At 48.9% G+C, this 13,673-nt stretch overlaps 1 protein-coding gene across 3 annotated transcripts in view; it reads left to right on the top strand.

Moving 5' to 3' along the window:
• SCPEP1 (serine carboxypeptidase 1) overlaps positions 1-12,575 on the top strand; it is a 29,198-nt gene extending 16,623 nt beyond the window's left edge. For 2 of the 3 annotated variants that reach the window (XM_057715458.1, XM_057715460.1), the window contains 7 exons: positions 1,836-1,873; positions 2,408-2,536; positions 3,155-3,248; positions 3,978-4,088; positions 6,481-6,618; positions 7,572-7,735; positions 10,768-11,007. In XM_057715458.1, the coding sequence (XP_057571441.1) occupies positions 1,836-1,873; positions 2,408-2,536; positions 3,155-3,248; positions 3,978-4,088; positions 6,481-6,618; positions 7,572-7,735; positions 10,768-10,992 (899 nt within the window). In that variant the 3' untranslated portion in view covers positions 10,993-11,007. Of the gene's footprint in view, positions 1-1,835; positions 1,874-2,407; positions 2,537-3,154; positions 3,249-3,977; positions 4,089-6,480; positions 6,619-7,571; positions 7,736-10,767; positions 11,008-11,739 lie in introns of those variants that run through there. The other variant, XM_057715459.1, reaches the window with a different exon arrangement.
• The last annotated feature ends 1,098 nt before the right edge of the window (positions 12,576-13,673 follow it).

Below are 13,673 nucleotides of genomic sequence, written 5' to 3'. Positions count from 1 at the left end.
ATACACAGACGTGCTTCATTTCTTCAAGAAGATCTGCAGGGTTCAGTATGGTAGCCATAGCCACATATGACTATTTACATTATTTAAAATACATAAAATTTTCCATCTTTTATTTGTACTACCCACATTTCAGAGTGCCCAATAGCCACATGTGGCTGTTGACTGTTGGTTTGAGCCACACAGATATAGAACATTTTGGGAATTCCCTGGTGGTCCAGTGGATTAGGACTCCGTGCTTCCACTGCAGGGGGCATGGGTTCAATCCCTGGTCAGGGAACTAAGATCCCACATGCCACATGGTGTGGCAAAAAAAAAAAAAGATATAGAACATTTCTATCATTGCAGAAAGTTCTGTTGGACATATGAGGTTCAAATCAGAGTTCAGCAAACTATAGCCTCCAAATCAAGCCTGTCTTGCCACCCTCCTTTGGTAAATAAGCTTTTTACTGGGACACAGTCTTGCCCATTGATTTACATATCCTCTGACTGTTTGGAGGCTGCAACAACAGAGTTGAGTAGTTGCAAGAGAGACCAGCTGAGCTGCAAAACCAGAAATATTTATTATTTGTCTCTTTGCAGAAAAAGTTTGTCAATCCTTGGTCTAGATCATGCAGGGAATGGGATGCACTGGAGAACTGCAGGCGATTCTTTGTAAGAAACTGAGGCACAGGCTTGATGGTTTAGCTGGAGAGGTGAATGACAGCTAGGTCCTGAAGGAACTGCTTTGCCTGCATCTCAGGATGTGCTCTGAAGAATACCAGTCCAGTGAGGTGCTATGCAAAGGGCTCCATGGCCAAATAAGTTTCAGAAGTGCCAAATACTAGTCCCACTTCCTCAAGGTTCACAGTCACATTAAAGGCTCTGAGAAGTCCTGCAGTAAAAAAAAAAATGTGTTGCCTTTTGCGTAACCCCAAAGGTATTTCACCAACAAGTCATTTTTCCTTCTAATACCGAGGTTAACATCCTGCAGAACTGAGGTTATTTGAAACAGACCTTGAGATGCTTGGGCTTGAGGGAGCTTTGAAAGGCTTTTAAGCAAAGGAGTGGTGTATTCAGATGTGCTCTATAAGTTGTGGTCCTTCACGTAAATAAACTATACTTCAATTTTTTAAAAACTTACAGGGTAAAAAAAAAAAAAAAAGTGGTCCTTGGTACTTTGTTGGTCCATCTTTCAATGGCACAAGCCTTACTTAGTGTTATGACAGGTGTGAACTTATCCAAACCAAGCCCACTCTTCTCTTTGAAGGCAGGTATTGTCTTACTCATATTTATATCTTATCAAGCTCTTTATTGGCTTCAGGCTCTTAGTAAACTCTCGATATATTTTCATAATTGAAATGAATCGATTGGCAGTATAACCACAGACACTTGTTATGCAGTCATTAGTCTTCTTCCTTAATTAGCTCCTGGGTGGAAGCTGGAGTCCCAAGATTAGAGGAGCAGGCAGGATGCAGAAGCAGGGGTGTGAGGGCGGGGAAATATTTGAAGCTGCCACAGAGTCTAGAAGTCTGCAGATGAGAGCCTGCACTGCACACACACGGCCTGCCGGTGGTGCCGTCCCTGGCGGTGACTCACTCGCTGGGCCAGTATCAGACCCAGTTAATGTGGCATTTAGTCCTGAGTCAACAGAAAGGCCCCCACACCTTCGCCCCACCGCCCAGTCACCCAGACATCAGCCATGCCTGGGCCCTGGTGAGCTAAGGAGCCTTCAGACCCAAAGTTACTATATTTCTTGCTTCTGTCTCTTTCAGCTTTGGAAGGAAAGCTAGTTAGGTATTTTGCCGGGAGGACAGGACCACAACAAACTTATTTTGTTCTTATGTGGTTTCCTTTAGATTCAGTGCTCTCATGGGGACCTTACTTGTACAGCATGGTAAGTAGATGAGTCCCCAGTTCTACACCCTCTGGGGTTAACAGCCCAGCTGACCTCTTCTGGCTCTGTCCGCAGGAAGGACAGAGCTGGTTGGGTTTGCCTATGCAGTTGACACTGCCCTTTAGGGACCTATGAAATAATCCATATCAAATCGAAGACCCTAAGCAACAGCCAGACTTGGGGACAAATTTAAAGAAATATCAGCACAGTTATGCCATTTCTCCAGGTACAAGAAACGCATGTTTTTAAATCACCACCCCCCCCCCCCCCGCCCTAGCTTTTTATTATAGACATCTTCAACTACGCAGAAAAGTTGAAAGATCATGGTGAAGACCCATATACCCATCACTTAGACTCAGTTAACATTTTCCTATATTTCCTTCATCGATAAACACAGCGCTTGTAATGCCATGCTTTCGTGTGGACACTCCCCTTTCTCCTTCTTGCCACTCTTTCTGTTACCCATCCCTGACACACATGCCAGATTTGTGTCTCTCACAAAGTGGGCCTTTTTGTTCTTGCTTTGCGTTCTAGTCTCTTCTCGATGACCAGGGTCTGGCAGAGGTGTCTCGGGTTGCAGAGCAAGTCCTGGATGCCGTAAATAAGGGACTCTACGAAGAGGCCACCCAGCTGTGGGGGAAAGCAGAAGCAGTCATTGAACAGGTGAGAGGGGGCATGGTTGGGGCCAGCCCGCTTGGCTTTTCTCCGTGGGTGAAGGGACCTTGGTTGGTGTTGTCGGGGTTGGGGTGTATCCTGAGACTGCCCACAAGTCTGGAAATGATGTCAAACTAAATGACACATCAGACGAGTCTGAGAAAAGACAGGGCCAGAAAGCCACCCAGCCTGCAAGACTTGCCTGCCCCTCAACCGAAGATACGGAGTCTATGAGGAAGAGTATGTCCTGCAGGGGTGAGGGTTTGGATCCTTGCTGAGCAGCATTCTGGCCCCAGGGAGCCAGGAGGGAAGAACGCACAGGCTGGGGACCTGAGTGTGTAGGACGCTCTGCAGCTCAGGTCTCCCTGGAAATTAACACATAGGCCCTTGATTTTCTCGTGTGGCATCAGAGCTGCACTCAGATGAGCTACTCACTGCCCCCAGGAAACCGGGCTGGCACTGCTGGTCTCTGAGCCTTCAGGGCTGCATTTCTTTCTGATCCGAGCAAATGCACAGTTAAAGCTGTCCTTGGATAAGAAGGAGAGCCAGGTGCCTTTCTGTTTTGCAACTTTGATAATGGATAAATAAAGAAAACAAACAGCCAAATATATTTCTTCTGTATTTCAGAACACAGATGGGGTGAACTTCTATAACATCCTAACTAAGAGCTCTCCCATGTCTACCATGGACTCAGGTCTAGAATTCACCCAGAACTGCCTAGGTGAGTGGACCTTAAAGTTGCTAGACCCTATCTCAGCCTCTATGCGAGAGAAAACCAATTTTTTAAAAAGCTTTATTGACATATAATTTACATACCATAAAATTCACCCATTTTAAGTGTGTAATTCAATGGTTTTTAGTTTATTTCCAGAGTTGTGCCCTCATCACCACAATCCAGTTTTAGTTTCCATCACCCCAGAAAGATCCCACATATATCTGTCTGCAGTCAATTTCTGTTCCCGCGGCCAGCCCTAGGCAACCACTAATCTGCTTTCTGTCTCTCTAGATTTGTCATTTCAGGACGTTTCACATAGATGGAATCGTGCACTAGGTAGTCTTTTGCATCTGGCTTCTTGCACTTAGATAGTGTTTTTGAAGTTTGGAAGCCAGTTTCTGCACATTGAATTACAATGTCAGTTCTCCTAAAGGCTGGATTGAGTTGTCTTTACTGCGATGCTGAATGCCTGATATCCTCCATCCACATAGAAGCTGCAGGAGGCTCTACATTCCACTCAGCTGACTTCCTTTGGCTGTGCTGGATAACCTCAGTGGCCCCAAAGACCATAAAATGCAACAGTCAAAACCAATAAAGCATCTCCACTTTGAACACATTCCTGACTTTCAGGGGGACACTTTTCTTTTTCCAGGTGCACATCTCCCTCTTACACACAGCATCCCCTGCAGCTTAGAAAAGAGGTCCTCTTGGTCTATTCCCAGTCCTTTGTTTTAGTTCTTTTCCAGCGCCACGTGAAACACCTACAACCAGATGCCTTAAGTCAGCTCATGAATGGTCCCATCAGAAAGAAGCTCAAAATTATTCCTGAAGATTGCTCCTGGGGAGGTAACTTGTATGACCTAATTAAGTGTCTTTTGTAGAGCTGGGGGGTGAAAGAAGTGGAAATTCAAAGGCCTTAATTTGTGGAATGGGTTTTTTTTTTTTTATAAATTTATTTATTTTATTGGCTGTGTTGGATCTTTTTTGCTGTGCGTGGGCTTTCTTTTTAGTTGCGGTGAGTGGGGGCTACTCTTCGTTGTGGTGCACGGGCTTCTCATTGCCGTGGCTTCTCTTGTTGCGGAGCACGGGCTCTAGGCGTGTGGGCTTCAGTAGTTGCAGCACATGGACTCAATAGTTGTGGCTCACGGGCTCTAAAGCGCAGACTCAGTAGTTGTGGTGCGCGGGCTTAGTTGCTCCGCGGCGTGTGGGATCTTCCTGGGGTAGGGATCGAACCCGTGTCCCCTGCGTTGGCAGGCAGATTCTCAACCACTGCGCCACCTAGGAAGCTCTGTGGAATGGGTTTTGATGGTGGTGATAATGTGTTGCAGGTAGAACAGTATTGCGATCAACCTTTGACAGGTGAGCAAACATACAGAGACAGTAAGTAACAGGCCAAAATAGGTGCAAAATAAGGGGTTGGTAAGGGAGGTGGGAGGGGAGAGAAATGAAGCCACTGGTTATGAGCTGATCATTGTTGAAGCCAGGAGTAGGTACATGGGAATCATCACACTCTCCTCCTTACTTTGTATCAGTGTGAAGCTTTCCATATAAAAAATTGAGATTAAAAAAATCTATGCCCAAGGCCACAGCTGGTTGTGGGTGTGACTTCCAGACAAGGGTCCTTGGGGGCAGGGTTTGAGCAGCTCTCTGTGGCTGGCCTCTGCAGGCATCCTGATGTGGATGTGGTTGGGCATCTATTGCATTCTGGTCTGAAGGTCATAGTGGGGAGATGTTGGGGTCCAGGACCAGGTAGAAATAATCTAGCATAAGTTCCTACTTGGTCCTGTAGGGAAGCCATGAGCAAGCGGGACTCCCAGGGTCCTGGAGGGGAAACAGTCCAAGCTGAGGAGGGTTTTGTTCATGTCCGTGAGACCCCAGAGTTGTGCCTCTGAACCTTGACAGCTGCGGAGAGGCTAGGACTCAGCTCTGGCCGTGGCTTCCTCAGGGGCCACAGCCATCCTCCCAGCCTGCGGCCAGCAGAGGACTCATCCTAGACCTGGCTTCTTCATTTCCCCCTCACCCCTTAGCGTTTTCTAGAAATGAGGGGAAAGTTGATGCAAATAAAAGAATGTGGCATCAGAGCTGTAAGGGGTACGGCCACCCATGGGAGGTGGTGGCACCGAGGAGGAGATGTGAGCACCCCCAGCAGGCCAGGTGAAGGTCAAGCTCACAAGAGCACATCTTTTCAGCTCAACTCCCGCCTCATCTTATCTTCATGACAGTGTTTTCCAGCCCCAGATTCTCTCATTGTGGGGACCCTCCCTCCCTGCCCAGTGTGGCTGGACAGGCGAGCCAGTTATACTTTGGCAGATGAGAACTGATGAGAGCAAACTCTCCCTGGCTCCAGGTGTGCCTGTGTATGGTCTGGAAAGGACAGACTGCCCTTTCTGGGTACCCTCAGTGTCCCGAGTCCAGTTTGCAGTTAAGGCCTACATACTTTGTAGTCAGCCAGGCCTGCGTTCCGCTTCCAGCTTGCCACTGGCTGTTTTGCCCGGGGCATTTCTCAGCCTCTCTAGCCTCCTTTTCTTTAGCCATTGTGCAAGCTGAAGTACCTCATCTTGCAGGGTTGATGAAGGAGTGAGGCAGTGGGATGTTGCTTACAGAGTGGTTACTCAGTGCAGTGACCGGCAGATAAAAATCGGTGGTGGCTGTTCAGTGTGTTGACGGCAATGGTCAGAGACCCAGCAGGAACGCAGTGCGGTCGCCTCCTCTCTTGCCCGGAGCTAGTCGTCCACGCCACTCTACCGAGGGCCAGCTCCGAATTGGTTTAGGGCTGACTTGTTGATTGCTAAGGTAGCTCTGCTTGTTCAGAACTTAAAACTTGGCCCTGAAAAAACAAACAAAAAAAAACCCTTGGCTCTAGTTTTACTGAGCTAAGGAGGAAAACTAACGTTGGCCTCAAATCAGTTTGTCCCCTGAGAGGACCAGCCCAAAGGGTATTTTCTAAACCTCCCTGTTTCCTTGGGCATTAGCCGTCTCTGGGTTTCCTTCCCTCATGATAGATGGCATCTGCTGTCGCACAAGCACCTGAGTGAACAGAGCACGTGTGCTGTTTGTGCTTCCCTTCTCACGGCCATCTCTGGGCCGGCAGGTCCCTGTTGGCGAAGCAGCTGTGTGTTCGGTCTTTGTCAAGTGCTGCACGGTGGTAGCTTTTGGGTGCTGGATGCTCTGGGCTAAAGGGTGCATCCCGTTCTGGCAGGTTCCAAGCTGCTGCCTCTTTCTCCTTCCCCTGGTACAGGCCAGGCTACCGATGTCTTCCTGAACATGGAGGGGGACTTCATGAAGCCGGTCATCAGCATTGTGGACGAGCTGCTGGAAGCCGGGGTCAACGTGACCGTGTATAACGGACAGCTCGACCTCATTGTGGACACCATGGGTAGGAACCACTCGGGGCCCATGGAGGCAGTGTCAGGGGTTGAGCTGGAAGGGAACTGCCCTCTTGGGGGGCTGGTGACATTGAAATGGCAGGAGGAAGGCCATTTCCTCTTATATGCATCCGCCCCTGACCTTGACTGTTTGAAGAGGGCAGGGCTGCCTGAGGTTGTGATCCCTCAGAGAAGCCTGGCCTGTCCAGCCTCTGAGGCCTTGAAGATTAAAAAGACATTTCCCTGGACATTGGACAAAGGCACCGTTTAACGGAGGGAAAACCTCGTTTTTGTGCAGTGTCACAGGAGATGGTAAGCACTGCCGGGCCAACCAAGACTAAGCCCTGCTGACCCTGTAAAGCTGAGCACCCAGGGGAGATGGTCTTTGTGGGGTCCCTGCTGCACTGGCTGCCGCCCTGTGCCCGCCTCTGGTTTCAGGGAGGGCCAGGGAGAAGCTCAGGTAGGTCCTCAGAACTGGCAGGCACGTCGAGGCGCGTGGTCTGGCGGGCGTGAGCGCTTCTCAGAGTCAGCAGAGTTGGATATTTTTGCAACTTGTGAGCCAAGGGTACTGAGGACAATTTGAAAAGGTTTCTTCCATGAACTGTCCACGTGATCCACCATCTCCTTACCCTGAGGCTCCTCCGTCCTCCTGACAGCCTTGTCCATCTCCAGAGGTCCCCGGTTTCTTTCCTACAGAGCACAGGGCAGTGGGAAAGTCAGGGGCAGAACGTAGTCACAGCTCTTAGGTTTCTCCTGGGCAGCCTGGCTGTAGCTGCAGAGTCTGTACAGATGCAGAGTCTCAGGCCCTGCCTGGACCTACTGCATCGGAATTTGCATTTTAACAAGATCCTGGCGTGAGTTTTATGTTCATCCCAGCTTGAGAATTCCATGCCGCATTGTAAGATCCAGATTTTGGTTTCTACTCAGCTCTTAATGCTGGGCCCTTCTCTGTCCCTCTCACCAGGTCAGGAGGCCTGGGTGCGAAAACTGAAGTGGGCGGAACTGCCCCAATTCAATCAGGTGAAGTGGAAGCCCCTGCACAGTGACCCTAAGACTTCGGAAACGTCTGCCTTTGTCAAGTCCCACAAGAACCTGGCTTTCTACTGGATTCTCAGAGCTGGACACATGGTGAGAGAGAGTCAGCGTTTGTTCCAGAATTTCCCACTTGGTGGGGGTGGGGGTGGGGGAGCCACAGGCACAGGTCTCATGTGTGCATTGGGCTTGGGGGTGTTTGGGGGTCTCTAATGAAACCCTATTAGTGCTTCATTGAACAAGTAGATCCTCCTGAGAGACTTACGCTGGGTGCTCTATCCTCTGCTCTTTAGTTAAAGAGTTGAATGTTACTTTCTTGTGGACAGTTTGTCCTGAAGGAACGACTTGTCCTGGGGGAGGAAGAGAGAAATGGTCTTTCCCTGACATTTGCAGGGAGTGGAGTCAGAGCTCAGTGGACTGTAAGGCCGAGCGCAGTGCAGAGTGCAAGTATTTGGGAGGAGCGGTGGTTCTGGAGCTTCACTTTGGAAGAGGCTATGCCTGCAAGACGGGCACTGAGGCTGCAGCACACCTGCACTCGCCCAGCAAATGCCTTGTTTTCCCTTAGGCTGTGGGTTGACTGGGTTTCCCTGGGCTGAGGGAGATTATGGAGGGATGAATCCACTGTGCACGCACACGCACACGTGTACACACACGCACACGAGCACACGCACGCACATACACACACTACCTGCAAAGGAGCCGAAGGCAGGGATGCCCAGGAAGCAGAAGGGACCCAGGTGTTTCCCTCGTGGTTCTGCTTTGGTCCGGCCATTTGAATACAGGGTCTCCTTTCGTCCCAGGATGGCGGTTTCCTGGAGGAGATCAGTGGGAGGGATGGTAAGGCTTGGCTCCATTGTGCCAAGACAGAATCTCCACAGAGAAGGGGCTGGGGGACAGCTGTCTGGCTAGAAGGAGGGCCTAAGGGACTGGTCTTAAAGCTTCATTTGCACAGCGAGCACATCATAGAATGTGTACTTGGACCGCCAAGGAGGTCCTGAGGGCCTTGGGGGTTACCCATAGTGGTTCTCCACTAGGGTCAGTTTTGCCCCTCAGGGGACTTTCGCGGGGTCTGAAGACATCTTGGGTTGTCCCAGCTTGGGGAAGGTTGCTGCTGGTATGTGGGTAGAGGCCATGGGTCCTGGTAAGCATCCTGATACACCTAGGCCAGCCCCCACCACAAAGCACTGTACCGCACAAAATGTCGTCATGCCAAGGTTGAGAGACCCTGATAGAGAGGGAAGTGGGAGCTTGGTATGCGGTATACGTGTTCTCACAGTGTTTGTTAGGAGTGTTGACCGTGGATGACATTCTCAACCTCTCTGACCCTTAGTCTTCTCTTAAGAGCCTCCCAGAAATGAAGATGCTTCTAGCTTTAAGAGATACCAGAGTGACTCTCTGGTTCCTTTATTCACTGAGCAAACATTTGAGTGTCTCATAACTGCACATCCCTGTGCCAGGTACTGGGAGTACACAGATGGGTGACATACCATCTCTGTCCTCCAGGAGCTCATGGACCAGAATGGGCAAGAGACTCTAATAACATGGGGTGAGAAATGCCAAGATGGGGCTTGGCCCTGAGAAGGGGGCCCAGCCCAAGCTTGTGGGTCTGGAAGACGGGGCCTTAAGGATGGGCAGGAGTTAGCTGGGTAAAGAGGAGAAGGTGTGGGGTCAAAGAGAGCAGCATATGCAGGTCCAGAGGAGCTTTCAGGCACCTGAGGCCTCGGAGGGTTGTCTCCCCGTCGCTGGGAAGCCATGAGGTTGAAGAGGGAGACCTTGCCTACCTCGGTAAGGAGCTCAGACCTACCCTGAACGCAGTGGGGTGCCACTGGGGGGGTTTAAAGCAAAGGAGTAAAATTACCAGATTTGTGTAAGAAATAACATTCTAGTAACAGAGGACATGGGACAAAACCGGGGCAGAAAGCTGATCTAAGATGCCTTTGTAATAATCCAGGTGGGAGAGAGGTAGAGGAATTTGATGTTAGAAGGGAGAAAGGCAGGACTTGGTAACTGTCTAGAGAACAGGCAGGTGGGCTGTCCACAGGCAGTTGATTATATGAACTGTGTATATGTGAGTTTTGGAGTTAAACGTTGGCCCTTAGAGATAGAGATTCAGGAGTCAAATATGGAAAAGGCCAGGGTCAGGGCCAAGGATACACCAGTATTTAAGAGGCAGGAGGAAAAAGAAGGACCTACAAAGGAGACTTGAGAAAGGAACAGTTAGAAAAGTAGGAGGGAGACCAGGGACATGCCCAGAGCAGAGAGGGGCCAGTGGTGTCAAGTGCTACCGAGAACTCAGATAAAGGGCTGACGTGTAAGCGGTGATTTGGGTACAGCGACGTCTGTAGTAGTTGTGGCAGGCATGTGTAGTGGATAGGCAGGTCAGAAGCCAGCACGCAAAGGATGGAGCAAATGAATGAGCAGTGAGGGAGAGAAGACAACTTCCTTTAAGAGACTGGAAGGAAGTAGTAGCCCGCCCTTTTAACAAACGTGATCTGAAGAGACTGGACAAGGCAGCAGGACACAGGATTAGGAAGGCGTTTTGTCGTGGCTCTGAGTACCTTCGATGTTAACTGGGAAACGTCAGTAGGAGGTCTTCGAGCACAACACCATTCCAGGGAAGGAGGAGGTGGGAGGAGCCAGCCAGGGGTCTTCACCAGTGTACAGGGTTCAGGCCCAGAGTTCAGGCCCGTTTCCTCTTAGCTTGTCACAGAGAGAACAAGACAGCTGTTGGGGCAGCCTTAAAATAGCTCCTGGAGGCTGTTATTAAATCATCGCCCAACCACTTCCTCTTCAGTTAAGTCTCATTTTGGCATACCCCACCGTTCCCATGCCTCCTGGGGACCGTGCCTGGCGGGAGAGTCGTGGGCAGGTGTGTGAGGGAATCGTGGAGCCACAGAACTTCAGAACTTGGAGCCATCTACTCTACCCCCCATTTTTGTGGAAGGGAAACTGAGGCCTCTGCCCCTCCCCCTTTTGACGGTGTGTGGCAAGGAGATTTTTTAAAAGAATTATTTGAAAAATATTACGGGAAAACAAAAAGTTGAATGACAGTGTAAAAGCAGGGGTGCCACCCGGACGAAGGATGTTGTTTGTTTACAGATTTGCTGTTCGTTTCCCTTCTCCTCTAGCATCTTTCCTACCCAGAGAATCCTTTAAAATGTTTAAGCCCATCAACAAATGAATGGATAAAGATGTGGCATATATATACAATGGAATATTACTCAGCTGTAAAAATGGATGAGATGGAGCTATATGTCATGAGGTGGATAGACCTAGAGTCTGTCATACAGAGTGAAGTAAGTCAGAAAGAGAAGGACAAATATTGTATGCTAACTCGTATATATGGAATCTAAAAATGATACTGATGAACTCAGAGACAAGAACAAGGATGCGGATGCAGAGAATGGATTGGAGAACTTGAGGTTTGGGAGGGGGCGGGGGGTGAAGGGGAAGCTGAGACGAAGCGAGAGAGTAGCACAGACATATATATACTACCAACTGTAAAATAGATAGCCAGTGGGAAGTTGTTGTATAACAAAGGGAGTTCAACTCGAGGATGGAAGATGCCTTAGAGGGCCAGGACAGGGAGGGTGGGGGGGAGTCGAGGGAGAGTGGAGAGGGGAGTCGAGGGAGGGAGGGAATACGGGGATACATGTATAAAAACAGATGATTGAACTTGGTGTACCCCCCAAAAATAATAAATAAATAAATAAATAAACAATAAAAATAAATAAATAAATAAAATAAAACGTTTACAGTCTTCCCTCTTCCTTGAACAGCCTGGGTCCTAGTAACAAGTGCAACCCTTGTAAAGAAATCAACAGATCAGCCCCAGATGAAGTAGAGGGTTCCTTCTTCAATGCTAGCTTCTCTAGACCCCGGCAGCCCAGCAGTGTGGGCGCTCAGAAGGCATTTGTCCAGCATAGGGTCATTTCACAGAAGGGACGCTCTCTCAAGGAATGGCACCCAGGTGCAGCTGTCCTCCCAGGTTGCTGTCACAGGCGGTCCCCGTCCTGGGAGCAGGGTCTCGGGATGCCGGCCTTGACCCCAGCCCCAGACACGGAACCAGGAGTACTAATGCGGATACTGCTTGCTTGCAGGTTCCTTCTGACCAAGGGGACGTGGCTCTGAAGATGATGAGGCTGGTGACTCAGCAAGAAGAGGATGGCCTGGGCTGGAGGTGAGCTGCTCGGCCTCAGGGCACGACAGCCAAAGCCAGCACCCTGACGCTGTAGGAACCACCCTTCTCCCCTCGAATCTGACTTGGGGCGAGAACCTGACGTGGGCCGTGGCGGCGAAGGTTCCCTTCGGCTTTGGCAGAGAACAAAGTCATTGCCTCTGCGACAACTTGGAAATCATTTCTGCTTCTGAAAACTAAGTTTGTAAAAGATGGGTTTGTGTGAATCAAAATGAAGAATGGAAATTATTAACATCTTATTGCAAAAGCAAATTATGTGATTTATAGAAAAAGCAGGAAATATGGGCAAAGAACAGAATGAACACCTATCTGCTCCCTTCCCAGGGATGAGCAGTTGCCACCTAAGTGCTTATCCTTGCACATCTTTTTTTGCTATATATACACATATATTTTTTACAAAAACGTGATCATTGCTGTGTTATTTCACAGTCTACCTTGTTCACACATCAGTACGTCCTAAACACCTTTTCATGTCAGTAAATGTTCCTCTGTAACATTTTTAATGACTGCTGAGGATTCCATTATAAGGATGAACCATACTTTACCTGCCAAATGCCCAGTTGTTTCCTATTAGCAGTTTCTAGTTTTCGCTTTTATAAATGGTGCTCTGGTGATTTATCCTGATAGTTACATTTTTACACACATCCTTATCATTTTCTTACAGTAATTTCCCCAAAGCATACTTGTGCAGTCAAAGAATTGTAACATTCCTTTAAAATTAAAATGATGAGTTCGGGACTTGTAAGTTTTAATTCATGGCTCAAGATCTGCAAGAGGGGGCTTCCCTGGTGGCTCAGTGGTTAAGAATCTGCCTGCCAATGCAGGGGACACGGGTCTGGTCTGGGAAGATCCCACATGCTGCAGAGCAGCTAAGCCCGTGCGCCACAACTACTGAGCCTGCGCTCTAGAGCCCGCGAGCCACAACTATTGAGCCCATGTGCCACAATTACTGAAGCCCGTGTGCTTAGAGTCCCTGCCCCGCAACAAGAGTAGCCCCCGCCCTCCGCAACTAGAGAAAGCCCACACACAGCAACGAAGACCCAGTACAGCCAATAAGCAAATAAATAATTTATTAAAAAAAAAAAAAAGATCTGCAAAGGGACCTGATAGCTTCTGTGATAGCCCTAAAAGAAATACCACTTACTATAGTTATGGGGCTGTGATTTTGAAAGCCAAACCCAAAGTCTCATCCTACAGAGTGTGAGGAAAGAGTTAATAGCAGGTTACACCTACATGACCAGCCCCTTCTGACCTGAGACTGATAAAACAGGCTTCCTTGGGTGGTGTTCCACACTTTCCCCACTGGTTGGTTTGCTGTTGGGAAAAGAGGACTCCTGTACCTCTGTGTGGATGGGGAAGAATGTGACAGGCTGTTCTGGGTCCCCCTGGACTCCACCAAGGCTTATCATTCTCCTCCTGCTTCTGCCAGATATCCTTTGCTGGAAGAAAATTTAACTATGAGTATAACTAGTTATTGAATCTTATGAGTCCTTCTGGCATAGAGTTATGACACAAGTTGAATTTCCAACCTCACAGTTTTTTGTTAGAGGTAAGGGTATTTGGAGGGAAGGAAGGCAAGTTTGAACAGTAGGGTATGTCACATGGGCAGATTCCAATGAAGCTGGGACCTCACAGCTTTTTTGCCACTGGAAGCAACCCTTCCATCCCTGCCTGAGGAGGTTAGTCTCTTGCCCTAAGATCTTATAACCAATGCCCAGACTTGCCTAAGGCCCCTGTTTCTGCTACATTATACTCTCTCAACCCACACCCATGCCTTCATAGGGATTCCCTATGATGAATTGACTGAGGAAGAAAAGTCTTGGGCTTGGTTTATAG

The sequence above is a fragment of the Hippopotamus amphibius genome, chromosome 17 (genome assembly GCF_030028045.1).
Source record: "Hippopotamus amphibius kiboko isolate mHipAmp2 chromosome 17, mHipAmp2.hap2, whole genome shotgun sequence".
Taxonomy (NCBI): domain Eukaryota; kingdom Metazoa; phylum Chordata; class Mammalia; order Artiodactyla; family Hippopotamidae; genus Hippopotamus; species Hippopotamus amphibius.
Note: the sequence above shows the minus strand (reverse complement) of the source record. Positions and strands in the feature narration are given on the sequence as shown.